Below are 20,276 nucleotides of genomic sequence, written 5' to 3' on the forward strand. Positions count from 1 at the left end.
TTTTTTATTTTTGCACTTTGTTGGCGTGATTGATATACATATTGATACCAAATTTCAGCTTTCTAGTGCTTACGGTTACTGAGATTATCCGCGGACGGACGGACGGACGGACGGACGGACGGACGGACGGACGGACAGACAGACATGGCGAAACTATAAGGGTTCCTAGTTGACTACGGAACCCTAAAAAGGGATCTCTTCCAGCTAACCCTTTTGTTCATTTCTATCGCCGATAGCTCATCGCTTACTAGCTTTTGGAGGGACCAGTACCTAATGATTTTATTCGCAATGATTAGGTAGGTATTTTACTATTCATTCATTTAAAATTTGACGTTAGAAAATTCGTCTAAAAAGATCAGACACGGTACTAAACCCAATTTCACATTTACTAAATTTATAATATTAGTATAAAGCAAGCTAGAAAAGTTATCCACTGAAGCAAAATTTTGGGAACCAATCGGAAACATCAAAGGTGTGTAGTTGACATGAAAGTTTGAGAAACATTAGAAGATCAGTGCTTTGCTTGATGCTACATTTTGTGTGTTATTTTATTCTTATATTTAACATAGAGGAAGAAAGAGTTGTAACTTCATACATAAAAAAAATTCGAGCTATTTGTAGTGACATCACGCGTCAAGCAGCCAAAATTATCAGTACTGCTACATGTCAATAGGTGTCGCGACGAACGAAAAGTATAATGCTCAACCTTTAGCTAATATTACATTAGTATTAATTAGTATTCTGTTTTCAATTCCTTCTGCTTGTAATATAAGTTGTGAACTGATTTAATATTAACTTATTGGCAGACGCGACACTGTTGACACCTAGTGACGAGTAGTGGTACTGTAATTTACGCTGTTTGACGCGTGTTTAACGCTAGATGTCACTACAAATAAGTCTCTAAGTTACAATTTTTTCCTTACTTATTTCTCTATGATATTCAACAAGTATAGTGACAAAGTGTGCAATAAAAGAGAGGAAAGATGTGAGTTACCACCGTAAAAGTAGCATTTTAGCAAATAACCTGATCTCACTTTCATCAACCGAAATAATATTCCACGTTTGAACGCGATGTAAAGTTCAGTCTGGCAAAAAAGGGGAATTAAAAAATCGTTACATTGCAGTGTCGTCCCTTTCAAACCAATGTGTGTAAAACGAGACGGCACTACGTTGCCACTTTTTAATTTCTACTCTTCTTTTGTCAAGCTGTTAAGATAGACAGAAAATGTGAATCGCCATACCCTCATTTCATGATGTATGACAGACACCTTTTGATGAAAATTTAGAAACCAATCTTCAAATCACCGAATGATTTCATTCACCATGCAAGAAATTATTGAAAATAAGACAGTAACGAACGAGGGGTTACTGGTGAAACCCGATAAATCGAGATAATTTGTTTTTGAAATAACAACATTGTGGAAATTGCACATAGTTCGAATTTCTAAAACCAGTTTGCTCAACTTAATAAGCGGGTTTCACCAGTAAACTCTCGAAATACTGGGTGAATCGTTTAAGGCCATTTGAGTAAACAATAGGCCTAGCACATGATTGCCGCGGGAGTATGTCAACGCGAGATAGATGACACGTCTCCTTCTAACAGTATTAATGATATAAGGACGGGTAGTCTATCTTGCGGCGACATTCGCGGCAATCATGTGCTAACCCTTCAGACCTTTGATTTTATATTTACTTCAACAAATGTATATATCGTCACTACTTTTAAAAAAACTTGTATCTTCGTCTGTCAATGAAAAGAAAATTGTAGTATGTATGGAATGCATATAGACTTACTGCGTTTTAACTTTGAGGAGCAGCGTGAGATACGAGATTTTTTCAAAGTTGTGACGATATGTATGTTTTTATATAAAATAATATCTTTTTATCTCTTACTAATAGATTATGAGCTAGAATGTTATTACACTCATTTTAACGTATTATTTACAACACCAAAATAACTCTGTAGGTATAACCCAACTAAGTTACACAAAACACGAGACTTTACATGTCTTCAAATAAAGTTAAAACCTATTTATAGTACACACAAAATAACTAAAACAAAAATGAGTTCTTGTTAAAAAACTAAATGAGAGTTATTTTATGTACAGTCAACGAATTGGAAGCCTAGGCCACTGTAGAACTATGTCAAAGTGACTTTATAAATCAGATTGTAAGAAATCTCTTACTGCTTGTCATTTTGACATGGTTGTAGAGTGGCCTAGGGTTACAATTGGTTGACTGTACATTTAAACATTTCTTTAACACACATCTAGCTCAAATGAATTCTCACAAAAGTCTAGACGTGTTTTGCAGAACAAGTTAGGTATGCCAGAATGTCAATAGTGTAGCTTACCTTTTCTAGCTCCAAGTCTATATCTTGTTGGTAGAGCGAGACGTTCGATTCTGTGTTTTCAGCGGTTTGCACGTGCGCTTTTAGCTGGTTGATCTGTTGAGAAGTTATTACATTTAAATAAGCAATTTATTTTCTCAATTGGTTTGACAGACTATAATTTCACCAGCTACATGATGCTTGTACGTAAGCCAGGACAGCGAAATCTGTGACCGAAAAGGCCGGTAAGCTATTAAAACTAGATTGACTCCAGCGTACTAACCTGGAAACAGGCGTGATTGTATGTATGTATGTATGTATGTACTAACCTGGCGGACAAGCACGCTAGCGTGATAAAGCCTATCACGTCATATTTTTTTCGCACTATAGATATGAAAGCGATAGGGACGTGCCGACGGGATAGGTTTTATCACACTAGTGTGCTAAGCCCGATGGAAATAAGCTAGTTTTGTATACTCGAAGATGCATGCACTAGCTTGCGACTATCTTGCTATTCTGGCAATTACACAGCTTTGTGTGTTTGTGTGTTGCCTGTGTGGTGACGGGTTGAGAATTTCACCACCCCCTTTCTTCCCGTGGGTGTCGTAGAAGGCGACTATGGGATATGGGTTAAATTGTGGCGTAGGCGAGAGGCTGGCAACCTGTCACTGCAATGCCACAGTTTCGTTTTCTTTTAACCCCTTATTTGCCAAGAGTGGCCCTGAAGCTTTAGTAGTTTCATGTTTTCTGCCTACCCCTTTATGGGATATGTATGTATGTATGTATTTGTATGTGTGTTCCGGGCATGACCAGTACGCATAGCGCATAATACCTGTTCTTGTAGAGCAGTAACTGTCAATCGGTGTTGGTCTTGCATCTCTTTCACTAGGGTTGCATGCTCGGCTTTCAGATCTTCTAATTGTTGAACGTCTGCTCGTCTGTTCGCCTGCTTCACAGCGAACTCTAGTGGCGGCATCTGAAAACATTCGATAGAATAGATTAAAAAATATACGTCGTATTTTTGTTACGAATAGATAGAAACATGTGTAGATAAAAGAAGGAAGAAACTGTACCAATATTTTATGTACGAGTGTTTGTTTCATATTTAAAGAAATAAAAATAATTCACATATGTTATTGCTTAGTCATAAAAATAGGCAAGTTTCCTTACAACACTCAAAATATATGTTTTTAAATCACAGTAGGCCAAGAGGACCTCGCAAGAGTCCAGACAGTCAATGAGTTGCTTCAGAGTAGCAGAGTACTGAAAAATATTTGACGACCGGCCTGGCGCAGTCGGTAGTGACCCTGCCTGCTACGCCGCGGTCCCGGGTTCGAATTCCGGTAAGGGCATTTATTTTGTGTGATGAGCACAGATATTTGTTCCTGAGTCATGGATGTTTTCTATGTATATAAGTGTTTATATATTATATATATCGTTGTCTGAGTACCCACAACACAAGCCTTCTTGAGCTTACCGTGGGCCTCAGTCAATCTGTGTAAGAATGTCCTATAATATTTATTTATTATTATTTATTTATAATATACCTACTTAAGCAGCGAAAGATCAGCACTTCAAGTACTCTGACGAAGATAGTAGCCTGCCTAGTTGACGCCTGTCATCTCATCTACATCGGTACATCGTTCTATTTAGGGGGTTTACGAGATCAACAAATCTCAGAGCCGATATAAAACAAACGAAGTGGGTATACCTCGTTTGTCAAAGAAGGTAGGTCAGCGCTTCTTGTCCTTCTTCGAAGATAATCGCCAGCCTCATTGGGGGCCTCCAGAGATGACGCGGATTGAGGCGACGCACAGGCTCGACCGCGGTACACTTCTTCCGAGTAGCTGAATACAGGAGAATGATGATTACCAGACAGATAGCATAGACATTATGCAGATAGCATAGGCAAAATTAGGTCATCTTTTTGCGTTTTTTTCCGGAACGATTTTTTTTTGCTCTACATGGCATAGCTGAGGTCGGAACCTGCGATTTTCTGACGCATCCGCACACGAGGGGTTAATCTTATTAATCATTAAAAAAGCGTGACATAGGAGGGGGGAGGGGTCCAAAAACTTGAAATTTGGTGTGGCGTAATATGTGGATGATCCCTAAGCTATGTACCTATCGATGATGATATCGATTTTGCGTTACCCAATGCGTGAAAATTGAAATAAAAGAAAAATACCTATGCCGAACCTGCTTGTTTTATAAATAAATAATCAAAATATTTGTTTTGGTTTGCAGTCAGAATCTGAGTTATGGCTCCAAAATTTACTCCATAAAAGGCGTCTTTACCTTTTTAAACGCATTGTACTTTAAGTATTACAAAACTGAGGGAATATTCCACGAGGACAAGTATATTATGTGTTTTGATAATGAGCCTTATTTTTAAAAACAAAGGATGGAATCACAACTACCTTTTTCAAATGTTCATTCCAACTAAGTCGTTTACATCATTTCGTGTCACGATCCACGCAAAGCGCATACAAATAGCTAATTAACTTGAATTTTAAACCATAGAGAGCAACAGTTTACTATTTAATTCAACAGTATACTAATTTAAATAATAATGAGTAGAGTAATTGATAAAATTCCTCACCTTTTTCCCAGTTTTGGCCTTGGCAGCAAAAAAAGAAACATTCACATTTATTATTCCAAGCTAGAAATGTATAACACCCATAGGTTTTATTTATTAAACCTAAGTTCTAACTGGCTAAACCTAGGTTTAAAAATAACCTGTCCTTGAAGTATACAATGACACACGATTTTTAGCTTTGCTCCTTGGCGATTAAGATCGTTTTCTTTTAACTAGATAGGGAGAAACATTTTATGAGAGTTGTAGAAAAGGTTGATATTAAATCAATATGTCTATTGGCATTGGTAACTAAGCAGATAATATCGTTATGAGTATAAGGGTTGCATGTGAACTACTAGAACTATTACTTAGTTTCATATACAAAAATGTAGAAATATTTGAAATGCTAATTAGCGACGAAAATTTGCCTCTTGAGCTTTCCGCGCTTTTTATACCCGATATAACCTGTTTCCCTAGTTTTATTTCATGAGTAACAATCGCTCTAACCGAAGACAATATTCTACTAAACTTTATTTATTTAGAAAGAAAACTCAAATCGCCAATAAGAATGAAACTTGCTCAGAGTTTCAGTTTCACGGCCGAAAGGCCTTTCCTCGTAAAATCGAACTAACACTCTCATTTCCAGATGGCGGCTATAAGAGATATAGATATAATTAAAATGTATGACTGATACCTACTGTGCATTAGGCAGGGCTTATAATATGTATATAAAAAGACACACATACCTTCTCTCCATATCCGAGCATTTCTTCTCAAAATACATTCTGAGATTCTCCATCTCCTTCTCATGTTTGCAGTCGAGCTCCTCTCTCAACTCTTCAATATCAGCATTACCAGCCTTCACCGAAGCCAGCAGTTCTCTCAACCGTCTCGTCTCCACGTTGAAAGCATGTTTGTCTTGCCGCAACTGTGTTTCAAGTTCTTTAACATCGGTATCAGATTCTATCCTAATCCGAGCTATTTCGTCGCACAAAACTTGAATAAGACTCTCCCTGATCTTATTCCTTAAATTCTCTTCAATGCTCTCTTCAAATCTGTTTATTACTTCATTTAATTTAGTTTCAAAACCTTGGAAATCGTCAGAATCAGATTTCAAGTCGGATTTAGAATAGTTGACAGTCATTTCTTCGCGGTCATTATCTTTTTCTCCGTTTGAGCTTTTGGCTGATGAGCCGCTACTCATTAAAGCTGAATAGAACTTGGTGTCTTCTTTGAGCATGCTTTCGTATTTGACATAGTCGGAGAGTTGTTGTTTGATGGTGTCATGTTCGGAGGTCTCAGCGCGTTGGGAGATCTCATGGCAAAGGTGCTGGTTCTCTAGGGCCAGAGCGTCCCGGTCGCGGATCGAGCGCTGTAAGGTAACGGTGAGTTCCTCGATTAGTGCGTCGCGCTTCGTGATAGCCGACTCCAAATGCACAAGCTGAAAGACAGAAGCGTTCATTGACACGGAAGCATGCTTAGCAACATCGACACACTTTACTGCTGGTGACAAAACCTCACTTTTTTTTTAAATCCCTAGTTACAAAAATTGACAATCACATCTTTTAACTCCAAAGTATGGATGCTAAACTCGAAGAATTGCAAACAATGACCCGCCATGTCTCAACTAGCATAACATGCGAATAATTATATTGCGTTGCTCGCAAAGTGATCTTTACTGGTAGGTAATATTGAAACATTTATTTATTTTTATTTTACTTTATTTTCAATATAATTATGTACAGTCACCAGAGAAATCATCACTTACTTATGCTGGTGACTGTATATGCTATAGATCTACGAGAGAGAGCAACTCAGGGGTCAATGTACGAAATTATCCGTGCGTCCTTACTTTTACCATCCAATACTGTCTGTGTAATAGGTAGGTAATGGTAACTTTCAGTACTTAACTGGAATTATAAAATGGAAGATTATTAGAGATTTGATTGCAGTCAGTCAATAGTGAGTTTTGCCTATCAGCAGATGAATTACTTTATACTATTAAGATCTGAAGATTATAGATTACCAATAAAGATTAAAGATTAATTTAAAAGTTGAAAATACGACTACCTACCTTGTGAGAGATTTCAACTCAATGAAAATAAAGATTCAAATACTTTATCTAAATCTTAATAGGATAGAGTAATGTACCTAATTGAAATGTGAATGAATGACTATTTTCCAGCCGCCATTAAACTTTGTTTTTTAAAAGCAATGGCAGATTTTTATATCCCAATTTTTCCTTTAAAAGGTGAAGTCACAAGAGCTTAGTTTCATAGAGCTTTCTTTGATTAACATCACTAACCCTTGTCATATTGTAGAGCTTGCAAATGTTCACTGTTATTGAACGGACACTTTTAACTTACAGATTATTGTTTATTCAATCAATAAAAAATCTACATATGTATTTGAGTTTTAGTACAGAATAATAAAAAAAAAAAATCCAAATACTGTTTTTTTTTTTAAATAAAATACAAAGTAAATATAATTTGCAACAACATAAGAACCCAACTACTTCATGCACATTTAAAGCTGTATAAGGTACAGCGGGGCAAATCTCGACTGGGGGGCAATTGTAACTAATCCATTTTTTCCATTATTACACTATGATGTTGAGTTCTACATGTATCCACTGAACACGCCTACCATAAATAACCGGTGGACACTTTATTTAATAATGCAAACATTGCAAAACAGAAAAAATTATTGTTACATTTGCCCCCCCAGTCGAGATTTGCTCCGCTGTACCTTAAAATATTATAAGTGTATGTGATTTCCCTGTTTATAAAGGTACTTAGCTAAAACACATTAATATTACATTGTTAATGTAATATTTCGCTTGTCTGCAATTTTTTTTAAACATACAAGAATTACTAACATTCTATGACAATACTTCTTAATTTTTTTACGAATTGGATAACATATATGGAATTTTGTGTCCTTAGCTTCGGTTTAAAATGGTTCTATTTCTCAGTATTAATAGTCTATAAAGATTTATTAGTCATTACAAATCTCATGTGCATATATTTTCCATTTATCTTTCTCTTATTTACTTTTATCTAAGAAAGACAGTGTACCACCAATATGCAAGCCCTGATGTTGAAAAGGAACCCAAAACCTTACTATTTTACCATTATTACCCAACTAACTACAACATAGACACATTTAAACACACACACATTTATTAAGACAGTTCTACATCAATATGTCGTGATTTCTTCCTAAACAAAAAAGTGTACATATGGCAAGCCAACTGTTTGAGCAAGAGCAAAGCACAGAATATAAAAACACCCAAGTGCAACAATATTACAACCAGCTGCTCTTGCAGATCCCATACCTTAGCTTGAAACTCTTCACATATTGTCTTGTAGTCTGTCGTCATTGTACTAAAAGACATGGTGTCACCCAGGGACTTTGGCTGCGGCATACTGGGCATAGACTCATCCTGCAACTTTTCTTTCGTATCATCTATAACAACCTCCTCTACTAACAAATCACTTTGTTCGATTTTGTCTATACTTGACAAACTGTCTCTCTCCATTTCACCTTGAGATTCCTTCTCATCAAATAGCTCTTCCACCTTCATTTCCCCAGCTCCAACTAGGAAAGGGGACATAAGGGTCTGGAATACTGGTAAGGGCTGAATTTCCTCATCAACTATGGTACTACCGTCTGGAGGAGGCCCAAAAATAATTTTGGCAGCTGAGAGTGGAAATTTAGGAGCACCATGGCCTCTTATGTCTAACTTTATGATCTCTTCAGACCCTGAACTAGCAAGTTTTAGGGAATCTTCCCCCACAGACAATGGCGGTGACACAGAAGAATGACTACGCTTTTCAATCTCATGTTCATCCTCGGATACATTTGACTTAGGATATGTTTCCTCATTAAGTGAATCAAGATATTTGTCACTTCTTGGAGATTCTTGTGGTTTTTCATGTTGAGATTTCTCTTCAGCCTGTAGAGTTTCATGAGTGTCTTTGGATACTGATTCGGATGCTAAATTCACAGGGCTTTCTTCACTTATGTGATAAATATCTGTTGACTTAGGGTCAGGCCATGAGGTGCTTTTGCTGGGATCTTGTGGACTAGGGTTATCACTGGAGGACGGGGCAAGTGGTATGTTTAAAGAGCTATTGCGTGATGGATCTGTGTCATGCTGCCCCACTTGGAGCAGCCCTGACTGTACCCCGCCAGCATTATCTGATTCAGTAATGGAATACTCCATTTTGGAGGGAATGTGTTCAGATATGGACTCCGTCTGGCTGTCATCTTCTTTAATGACTGGAGTTCCTGTATCATTGTGTGGCGTATCTATTTGAGATGCTTCTGTATCGGTTACCGCGGTCCCTTCCGCGGGAATCTGTTGAGAATGTACGACATCCGGAAGAACGTTCTAAAAATAAATCAAAAATAAAATCAATGGGCGAGTTGATTTATGACCATTGGAGGATTTGAAGATGAAAACTTGAATGAAACCTGCGTAATAACAGCTTTCTAGGACTCGCGGCTCGATAACGGAGAGTAGGTCGTTCTAGAACAGGTAGGGCACCGCGGCGATGCATTTTCTGAACTATTTTTAACGTATCGACGAATATAAACCTTCTACGCGATAGTTTGATACGCTTTCACGGGGACGATCGAGAACAAAATTATATCGATTGCATGCTAAGCTTACCTTGGATTCTGCTGTGAGCGGTGGAATATTGTGAATATCACCCATAATTTAACATATTCATATTATTTAACAATCGAAAAAATCATTTTATTCACTAAAATTGGTTGTCAAGACGACGTTTCATTCAAATAAAATACAAACTATGAGCCATTAAAAAAAAAAACTAACGCTGCGTTTCGTTTTTGCTATTTCAACAACAAACTAAACGTCAAATAAGTTCTAACTTTCTTATTTTATGAAAACCTTTGAAAATACGTAATTAATCTAGCTTTGTTTTTTATAAGCTAATAAATATTTGTAAGTGTAACTTACCTCTTCTAGATTTTGAAAACGTATTATGACAATCCTTAGATGAAGCATTGAACAAAACACTTTTCCCATCAAATCATTCACAAGTTTTAGCGCTTTTTTTAAACAAAATAAAAACAGCAGCAAGTGACTAACGCTTGGTTTTGCAACTAATTTAATAAACCTTGTTAGAAACTCTTTTCCAGCCACTGAAGTGAGAGATGAAAACTGGAACCAACAATAACAATAGGCACAAATCAAATAACTTGCACGAGTTCACATTTTATTAAATTAGCAGTGTATACTAGTGACCTACTTTCCTTTGTTTCTTTCGCGAATGCACACGATATTGCGAGTGGATGACTTTTTGTAATGGGTAGTGATCGGTGATCGGTAACAATATAACAGTTTAATTTCATCAAAATGTAGATAGCATTTACCATTAACCTGTTTTTGATTTTGTACATTTGTCAAAATAGGTAATGTTTTAATGAAACACGATCGGATATCAATATACTTTATTACTATTTACACATAACATTTTAGAAAAAGCCATTTCATTCTGTACATTTCCTACAAAATATAACAATATTCAATACAAGGCCAATCTACAATTGAAGTTATTGGATTGTGACGCGTCCACACTGGTGTGAAAAATCGTTAGCATATTCATCATCATTCTAGGGTCTACAGACTATCGCACCACACCATGACCTTGGCGCACTAATAGATGTAGGTCACTATGACCTAGGTGCGGTGCGATAGTCTATTACGTGAAGTTTAGTAATGCCGCATCCACACCAATGTAAAAAAAAAACATCAAGTTGTTTAAACGCAGCAGTTTATGCATCAACTTAAGTACTTCAAGTTTTAAGTTCTTTATTTACTTATTCGTATCATACAATCCACACACATATTGCTTTGCAAATTGTGTGAATAATCCTTAGCTTTTACAATATTATTGCCAGTTTAAACTTTCCAGTCAATACCTTCCGGTTAACTTATCTTTAACCCTTTGACTACTAGTTAACACTCTCACTGCCTAGTAAATACGTGTTATAATCTCTGACTTATATTTTTAAGATAACTCAGGTTACTCAGGGAAATAGTTAATTGATGATCATTTTTGGCTTGCGACTCTCGCGAGTAACATTTTATAGGAAGAATTGCAGTAAATAGATAAAATATAGAAATCAAAGAACACAATTGTGTAGTCATCTGCAATTATTTCTTACACAACGAAGCATGCAAACATAGGGAAGGATACGTAATAAATAGGTACCAAATTACTATGATGGATTTGTTCGAAAATGAGGAATCTAGAAAATAGAGGGAATTACCTTGGCCCCTTTGTTGAAACAAATAATTATAGTTCAATACTAAATAGGTATTCGGCTTTGTTGTGCAAGATTATTTCAACTTTCCCATGTAATAGTTAAATGCATGTAAATAAAAACACGATCTCTATTCATTTTCATAATAATCTCAGACCATCTACCATCGAAAGCATTATTTACAAACGAATGCATTACAAAAACGAACCGAGATCAAGTAATTTGGAAGCTAAAGCGCCATCTACACTCGCGCGCGTAATATCGCGGCGCGAAGCCGCGAACGTGTGGCTGTGGATTCGATACGCAGAAAGAATCCGCGCCGCTTTTATAGAATATTTAGAATTTTCTTATACAATACAATCTGAAACTACAAAAACAATACATTAACGTTAGCAGCTTTCGATAATCTTTCTATCGCCCCGTGTATAAAATAGATTGCAATTGTCAATTACACATATCTCTTATTGCATTTCCAACAAACAATAATGAATGGTTTATCAATCTTTGTAGATCTAAAGATGCATTCGTACCGCAGATGGGTGTTTTCAGAAAAACATATTGAAACTTTATTCTCACACCACACCATCAAAAGAAGATGGTAGTGGAAATTAGGTACAAAGTTTATTTTCCATACATTTTTTTTGGAATATCACCAGGATTGAATCTGCTAGAGATTCTGAGCTCAGAGTCCAGGCAGGTAAGTATGGTCGCGTGATAAACGATATAACATCAGCACGGGTAGCATGGTCGCGCGATAGACGATAAAATATCAGGCCGTCCCTATCGCACTATTAGTAAGCGCGATAGGAACGGCCAGATGTTTTATCATTTATCGCGCGACCATAATTGCCTAGCTTGTCGTCCTTTTCGCACTATTTGTAATTGCGATGGGAACGCACCGATGTAATAAAGTTTATCGAGCTAATGTGCTACGCCCCCCGCAGAATCTGTGATTCATATCAGGATAAGCTATTTCCACTACCATCTATTAGGCTATTTTAGAAAATTCTCAAATAACTCGGAAATCAAGGTTTAGAAATCCATTTGTTACAAAGTCACGTTAGCTCAGTTCAAGATCACAATACAAGGCATTGTCAAGTCACAACAATAAATACATATTGTCCCTACGCTACGTCTATAGCCTATGTAACCTTCGACAAGCTCGATAATCTCAATGTTTGACGTCATATTATTGTAAGGTACACACACTGACAATGGTAGTGCCGAGCGCAGCGTTGGTTAATAAAAGAAATACGTTAAGTGCGTTTTCACATTATCCGATCCGATATCGGATGTCGGACCGATATCCCATACATTTAATCCGCCATATTGGATTTTTTCCATTGAAATCCTTCCGACATCCGATATCGGATCGGATAATGTGAAAACGGACTAAGGCTTCCACTTACGTCGAATCGAGCTGCGTCCAATCTATGTAAGTGGTTGGTAAGTAACGCAGTCTCATAGTATGAGTAAATGCAGGCGAATTATAGAGATTCGATTCGGCGAGCCTAGTGAACGCCAGCCTTTACAATACACTAGGTGGTGAATTGGTGATGGAAACGAAATGCTCCGCACCAATACAACTGCATGCCGGTTCATCGCCACATATTGCTACAATATTATTATATCAGTGCGTGAATCGCCTCTATTATAATATGATGCAGAAAGAAAAAATATACAGACTCAAAAATCAAGGTGCTAAGTTGTTATGTAATCCATACTAATATTATAAATGGGAAAGTGTGTGTGTCTGTTTGTTGGTCCGTCTTTCACGGCAAGACGGAGCGACGTATTGACGTGATTTTTTAAGTGAAGATAGTTGAAGGGATGGAGAGTGACATAGGCTACTTTTTGTCTCTTTATAACTCCCCACTTCCCTAGAAGGGGGGAGGGGGTAGAATTTTGAATGGAGCATTCCGCAATTTTCGAATTTAACGGGAGCGAAGCCGCGGGCAAAAGGTAGCTTACTATAAATATTAAGATTATTTCACTGGCACGATAGTATTGGTTGTTTCTGTGATATGTCTTCAGAACTTCAAGACATTTTTTTAATTTAGAGTGTCAATTTGTACACTTTATACTATTGAAATAAGGTTAAGGTTCCTTATTGTGTATGAATTATCTATGAGCAAGAGTTGATCGAGACAATGTTGTTCTATGCGATTAAATTTCTAATTACTATTAGAAACGTTTAATCCAAAATGACGTCTATTACAGACTTGGGCAGTACCTACTAGTAAAATTCGACTCTAGTTTTAAGTTTATAAAGTATAAGGTTACGTGTTTTACTTGTTCGTTAGATGTATGCCATGGCTTGACTAATAAAACACGAACCTAACACTTCCAACTATGTCTATCAAATTAACACTATAATAAGGATACGTCTAAGATTCAATTTGTAGCCATATTACAAAGAAAGATGGCTGAATTTGACAAATGCTGGAAGGAAACGCCAGAACACAAGGTTAAAATTTAAGATATCTTTGTAAGAACTGCCTGTAAGAGAAGCTTATAGTTTATTAAGACGCTGACAACACCCAATGGCCTTGACGCTAGCGTACACTGTCTATTCGTATGGGAGTAAGTGAGAGTGCGATGTCACTAAAAGAGGGCGGCTAGGTACGAAAATCACGGAAAATATTAAAATAAAATAGAAAGATGCATTATTTGTGCAAAATGTTTCATTAGTGTTTTAGATATGAATATTTTTGCTATTGTAATTTTAATTAAAGACAAGTAAGTGAATAATTGAACGACATAGAACCGTTTAATGACTAACTCGAGACCAAATCGTGTATCGAGTACGGCTATGTTCGTTGAAATATAATGAATAATAACATATAATTTACTTGCCTTACTAAAACTAATAGTTTGTCTTAAAAAACTGCGTAAGTAACATCAATTTTGCGCAATTGGGTGTTGTCAGCCCCTTAATATTTACGGTGTTCAATGTCTCAATGGGTCGTTATTATTACGACTATGACTTGGGCATAAGGGCCCGTTTCCATGGGAAAACCACTCTGCTCTGCTCGGGCCGGCACTGAGAGTCATGCTAAGATATTTCTGCTCACGTACGAGTGTAAACTTGACTGTTTAAGTGCTGTTTGTTCTGAGCGCTAATCATTCGTACTTTTTTTTATTAATTCGGGTTAAGACTAGGAACTGTTAATAAAGTCTTTAAGTCCTATTAGTAGCGAGTAGCCACCTCAGCAACGTTTTAAATCCCATGAAACAGTAAGGTTTCCTAAATGTGCATGCACAATAATTATAAATTATTTTTTTCTCTACCTTGAATTCATCTTAAAACTTATCCCATATCCAACTGTCACTAATTGCTGGCCGTGTGACTCAATCTCGTATAAGTAGTTATGTAAGTGCGTGCGACTTTCGTTCCGGAGGTCGCGGATTCGAACCCCGGCTCGCACGAATGAGTTTTTCGAAACTTATGTGCAAAATGTCATTTCTTATTTGCCAGTCGCTTTTCGGTCAAGGAATACATCGTGAGGAAACCGGACAAATTCCAATTAGGTCTAGTTAACCTTCGGGTTGGAAGGTTAGATGGCAGTCGCTTTCGTAAAACTAGTGCCTACGCTAAATCTTGGGATTAGTTGTCAAAGCGGACCCCAGGCTCCCAAGAACCGTGGCAAAACGCTGGGACAACGCAAGGAGGAGGATGATGTTTGACCTTGACCACTCAAATTCGTATAATAATCGCGTAAGTATACGAGGTTGAGTCATACGATGTCACAAAACTACCCTCGAAATGCAACTTTTCATGGCTTAAGTCAAAAATAGTACGACAAAAAATACAAATACATAAACTTACACAAACAATGCAAATATACAATAATAGATAAGAAATTCTGTATAATTTAGAATTTTATGCGTAATTCTTTTAGAGGCGACTCAACAGCCTTGGAAGGAACCATGTATGGCATCTTTGATATTTAATGGAACACTTTTGATATACACCAATTAAATTATTTTTCACAACCTATAAATAATAATTGAGTTTTATTATAATGTTTGTGATTGGTTAAATTAATATGATTTCTAAGTTAAGTTATACATTAATGACTCAATTGCGTATAGTTATGTTCGGTCTTACTACTCAAGCTCATATAATTTATTTTATTGAACTTGAGGTTGAGTCATACAATATCACCTAACTAGTTGAGTCATAACCTTCAACATGTTAAATTGACAGTTTCCATACAAAATGGGTTTAATAGTACATTATGATACGTGCGTAAAAAAGGAAGTTCGAAACGAGTGGCGATAAATTAAAACACGACCGAAGGGAGTGTTTTAAATCGACACGAGTTACGAATTTCCTTTTCGCACGTGTATCGTACGACGTTTTTCAGTACAGATGAGCCTCCGAAGTTTCGACCTGGCATATAATGAACAACTTCTCGAACTAGTGCGTAAAAAAACGACCATCTGTACTGAAAATTATAATTATTCATGTGTCTGTGATCTATAATATATATATTGTAATATATATAAGTATAAATAAAGTAATCAAAAAGTTGGACTTGCCAAATGAAGCTTTCAACGTTTTTATGGATTTCTACTTAATTTGGGCATCTGCCTCACAGTCAATTTTGTAATTTTGAATAATTATTCAGTCGCTTATTACTTGATAATCGAGATATCCCAGTATTAGATGTGCTGAGATATTTCTGATAATACTGATAGCACATTTTCTTATGGTGACAGTGTGTTACATTTATTTTTATACTACGTCGGTGGCAAACAGTTATACGGCCCGCCTGATGGAAAGCGAAACAGTAACATTGAAACAGTCCAGAAATACATTTCATTTTTTAGTGTGACATATTTTAGTACTTATTGTCTTACATATCAATTACATTTTAAAGTATATTATTTTAAAGACTGTTTAATGTTACTAAAATATCCAAAATTATTAAAATTGAATTGATGGCAAATTCATAGCGATGATGGACCTGAAGCTTATTGACACCATGATTGATGACTATTTGTGATGACTTGGCTTTTAAATGATACACCTACAAGCCATAATGCCAGAACACAGGCTAAAATACTGAACAGCATGCTTAACTGGCCATGGGCAGACAAACAGTATTAACACCATAAAAAAATATTTTACTGTTTTTAGCAATAACAGATTTAAATAAGCAGTTAATGCCAAGTTTTGTGTAATTTAACCCTTTCACAGCCTAAGATTATAGTAGTCGTGTGCCACGGGTGCGTATCGATCGATATAACTTTTTTTGATATATTTTTAGTCATTATAACGATCATTTGATATAATTATTGAATCATATAACAACAAATAATATACTAACAAATTGTATAATTCTTATTTAATATAGTGATCATTTTTCCGAAAAACATTTATTATAACATACTTTGAGTATAGTGATTATTTTCGTTAATAAATAAATTGTATAACACAATTTTTTTCTAAAACACAGTTAGAATAAAATAAAAATACAATAAATTAGATCCATCATTTACCAGAAAAGTAGATTAGCTTAGAACTGTGACCCCTACACACAACGCGCTGCTACCAGAAAAAATAGGTTAGGTTAGGTTAGAACTGTGACCCTTAAACATATATGTACTGTCAGAAAAGTAGATTAGGTTAGGTTAGAACTGTGATCCCTTCAAAAAGTATAAAAATAATTCATGAAATGTTTTATACCTTTTGCTAGTTATATTATACTAGTCATATATCAATAGATAGTTATACCATATAACGGTTATTATAAATAAGTGTTATACGAAATAATGATTATACAAAATAAAAGTAGATATTTTACGGTTATACCAAATGTTAATTATGTCAAATGAGTGGTTATATCCTTTAAAAATATACCAAATGTTGTTATATCAAATGTTACTATACCAAAAAAAATTATACCAATCATTACACACCCGTGTGCCACAGGCAAAGACATATGTAACTCCGTATAGACAGCTAGTCTAAGAAAATAACGTACATCAGAACCATATAGAAAAAGGTAGCCTAGATGGTGTTACACCTTTGGGGGACGTTCGGCTAGATAGCACTAATATTAATATTTGATATTTTAACACATATCAAGCTAAGAATATGGGCCAAATAGTCAAGACTGATTTTTAAAAGTTTTAAGCCTGTGTCGAGAGATGGCAGTCTATGCACTGTGATTACATATTTTACTTTGATAGTAACTCTCTATAATACTTGATCCTCTTTGGTCACAGATGAACATGTGTACCCTGACATGATTTGAGATGACACACCATACACATTAGGCATTCAAAGGGTTGAGTGCATTATATTAATCATCTCCCAGACATAGTATCAGGAGGCAACATATGCACCAATAGAATCTCAACCTTAGAAGTCTATTTTCATATTAATGCTTCGGAAAAAGTGACTTGTCAGTAAATGAATCATCTAAGCTGCATAAATTATATTTACATTTCTTCGAAAAACCATGGCATGGAAAAAGGTTAAATGATTGTGTTTGTTGCTCAAAAGGACTACAAATGGCCAGTTAAGGGCGGTCTACAAGCCTTTACACGCAGCCCTGCAGGCGGAGGTGTGTGCTCGGCAGTCAGGTGGTCTGTTTTTCTTCCTCCTCATCCTCTTCCTGGGCCAGCAGCTTTCTAGCCAGTTGTAATGCCTGGAAAAGAAGATATGATAGCTGTAACAAGCAGTAGAGGCGTCTTTTTATGATTTGGTAAGGCCAGGCGCTTTGCAACCTCATTACGTGACATACAGTATTTAAGAATAAAACCATTCTTATTAGAATGCATTTTCTGGGGTATGTTTGTAGGTATTTATGGTGGTAATAAACATTTTATTCTTTTTATTTTAGATGCCTGCGGAGATTGTCGGCTGTGAATCTGCGAGGGGAACAATTACCCCAGGAAACCTGTATAAGATACCTTGGTCTACACATGGATAGAAGACTAACATGGGCCAACCACATCAAAACAAAAAGAAAAGAAGCAGACCTTCATTATAAGCGCCTTTACTGGTTAATAGGCAGACAAACAACTCTTACACTAACAAATAAAATGCTAATTTATAAATGCATTATAAAACCGATATGGACATACGGCATAGAACTCTGGGGAACGGCCAGTAACTCAAACCTCGAAATCCTACAAAGGTTTCAGAACAATGTCCTGAGGGCTGTGCCATGTGCACCATGGTTTGCAAAGAATACAGAAATACATGAGTACCTAAAAATGCCAACTATAAAAGAGGAGGTCAACAGATATTGTATCAAGTACAAAGAACGTCTGAAAAAACATACAAACCAACTTGCGAGGGACCTGGTGAACACTAACGACAACCCGAGCAGGCTTAAAAGATGGGAGATACTGCGTCTGGACCAGAGGCACTAGAAGATAAATTCTAGAAACATCATGAGAGTGTTTAATGGAATACCTCTCCAACTTATAATATATAAACAAAAAATCTGATTATGGCTAAACATAGCCGATGGCAGATATAAAAAAAAAACAAATAAATAAAAGATAAAAAAAAATTGGATGCCTGAACTGAAATATGTCAATCACATGCTATTTCAGAGGAATTTCCTCCCGCGGTCGCTCTGGCTGTGTAATGAGCTCCCTGCCAAGGTGTTTCACCCTGTGGTGTGACACCCCTTGAGTTGCAGGCGTCCATAGGTTACGGTGACTGCTTTCCATCAGGCGGACCGTATACCTGTTTGCCACCAACATGGTATAAAAAAAACTAAGTACTAAACTCTTCGTCTTCAACCTAGCGTTTTCCCGGCCTAGCGCCAAGTTAAGTACTAAACTGTTAACACTAAATTATTAAAATATCTATTGCATATTGCAGTGTGCATGTTGCATTGCAAAAAAACTATATAAACTGTGTAAGATAAGATAAACAGAAAAAAAATAATCAATTCAAATAAACTGAACTTGAATGTTGAAAAACCACTATGGAAAAAGTCATTATCATGACTATAAACTCTAGTCTTATTAAGTCCTACAGTACCTATACATTTATCTGATTTATCTAAATACATTTCAGTTGCTTGTTATGTTTTCACTGATGTTGGATAGCAGTTGCATTCATTGGCCAGACGGAAAAAAACCGCTATCTCAAAATGTACGTAAACTCACCTGGAACTCATTATAATGCATTTTCCTCTTCTTCTCGAACTCGAGCCGGCGCTCGCGCGCCTCGTCCGACTCGTCCATGTCCTCGTCGCTGTCGCTCTCCACGCACTTCGGCGGCTTGTTCATACTAGCCGCCAGCTTCGCCGCCAGGATGTTCGCGTCCAGCTCGTCCGCCGGCTCCAAGTCTCCGTCGACAGACTCCGAAAACGGCGTCTTCGGCTCATCCACTTTCATATGCCCGTAGTCCTTATTCGCCGGGTGAAACGTCTCCATTATGTTCATCTCGTCGAATCGCTGCTCCTTCGCCCGCTTACTCGTAGACGGAGCCCCATCGCTGCTCTGCACGTCCACGCTGCGCGACGTCTTCAGTATACCCTTGGAGGGCTTCTTTTGCAGATTCTGAGCCATGCTGCTAATACTGTTGCATTTCACAGAGCGATTGAGTAGGTGTTGCAGTTTTCAGCTTTTACTTTACCAAGTTTGACGTGATAACGTCTAATAACTCGTTACTACGGGCAGCATGCACGAAAAAGATGACGTCATTGTCCCGTTTCCCAATATAGCTTAAGCGCCATCTATTGGCGCGCGTAGGAACTAAGCGGCTGATCGATGCGCTCGGTATGGTTGTAGCGTGTGGCCTGAGTAAAGCACCACAGCTGCGACAGATGGCGCGCCCGTGTTTATTATTTTTGAGTGTTTGTAATTTAAAAACATGAAAGATTGCATTAAAATAAGCATCTTTTATAGAATGAAGTTGTTTGAAAAACCTACTTATTTAGGAGTTAGAGCAGTACGAAGTTGCGAATTTTCCCATAGTATTTACTAAGGCGCCAGAGACTTAATAAATTTACGATGATTTTTTTACCAATATAACCTATGTTAATATTGATAAATCATATAGAACACGTTTAAATAAGGATGTTTTGTTAT

At 36.8% G+C, this 20,276-nt stretch overlaps 2 protein-coding genes across 2 annotated transcripts in view; both read right to left on the minus strand.

Moving 5' to 3' along the window:
- Nucleotides 1–9,696, minus strand: part of LOC125230867 (rootletin-like) — a 105,288-nt gene extending 95,592 nt beyond the window's left edge. Inside the window, exons 1-6 of the mRNA XM_048136120.1 lie at nt 9,586–9,696; nt 8,245–9,303; nt 5,654–6,348; nt 4,041–4,176; nt 3,162–3,305; nt 2,354–2,446 (exon numbers count right to left, since the gene is read on the minus strand). Of these exons, the coding sequence (XP_047992077.1) occupies nt 2,354–2,446; nt 3,162–3,305; nt 4,041–4,176; nt 5,654–6,348; nt 8,245–9,303; nt 9,586–9,630 (2,172 nt within the window). The 5' untranslated portion in view covers nt 9,631–9,696. The remainder of the gene's footprint in view (nt 1–2,353; nt 2,447–3,161; nt 3,306–4,040; nt 4,177–5,653; nt 6,349–8,244; nt 9,304–9,585) is intronic.
- Nucleotides 9,697–17,332: 7,636 nt separating this feature from the next.
- On the minus strand, nt 17,333–19,818 carry LOC125231198 (protein phosphatase inhibitor 2-like). The gene is made up of 2 exons (XM_048136571.1): nt 19,350–19,818; nt 17,333–17,869 (listed from the first exon to the last, which is right to left on the minus strand). The coding sequence occupies exons 1-2, from the start codon at nt 19,752–19,754 to the stop codon at nt 17,801–17,803; spliced, it is 474 nt and encodes a 157-aa protein (XP_047992528.1). The 5' UTR covers nt 19,755–19,818; the 3' UTR covers nt 17,333–17,800.
- Nucleotides 19,819–20,276: the final 458 nt, after the last annotated feature.

The sequence above is a fragment of the Leguminivora glycinivorella genome, chromosome 11 (assembly GCF_023078275.1).
Source record: "Leguminivora glycinivorella isolate SPB_JAAS2020 chromosome 11, LegGlyc_1.1, whole genome shotgun sequence".
In the NCBI taxonomy this organism is placed as follows: Eukaryota; Metazoa; Arthropoda; class Insecta; order Lepidoptera; family Tortricidae; genus Leguminivora; species Leguminivora glycinivorella.

Coding starts and splice junctions, on each gene's coding strand:
- LOC125231198 (XM_048136571.1), bottom strand. CDS start 19,754: ATGGCTCAGAATCTGCAAAAGAAGCCCTCCAAGGGTATACTGAAGACG. Junction 17,870..19,349: donor TGCATTATAATGAGTTCCAG/GTGAGTTTACGT, acceptor CTTCTTTTCCAG/GCATTACAACTGGCTAGAAA.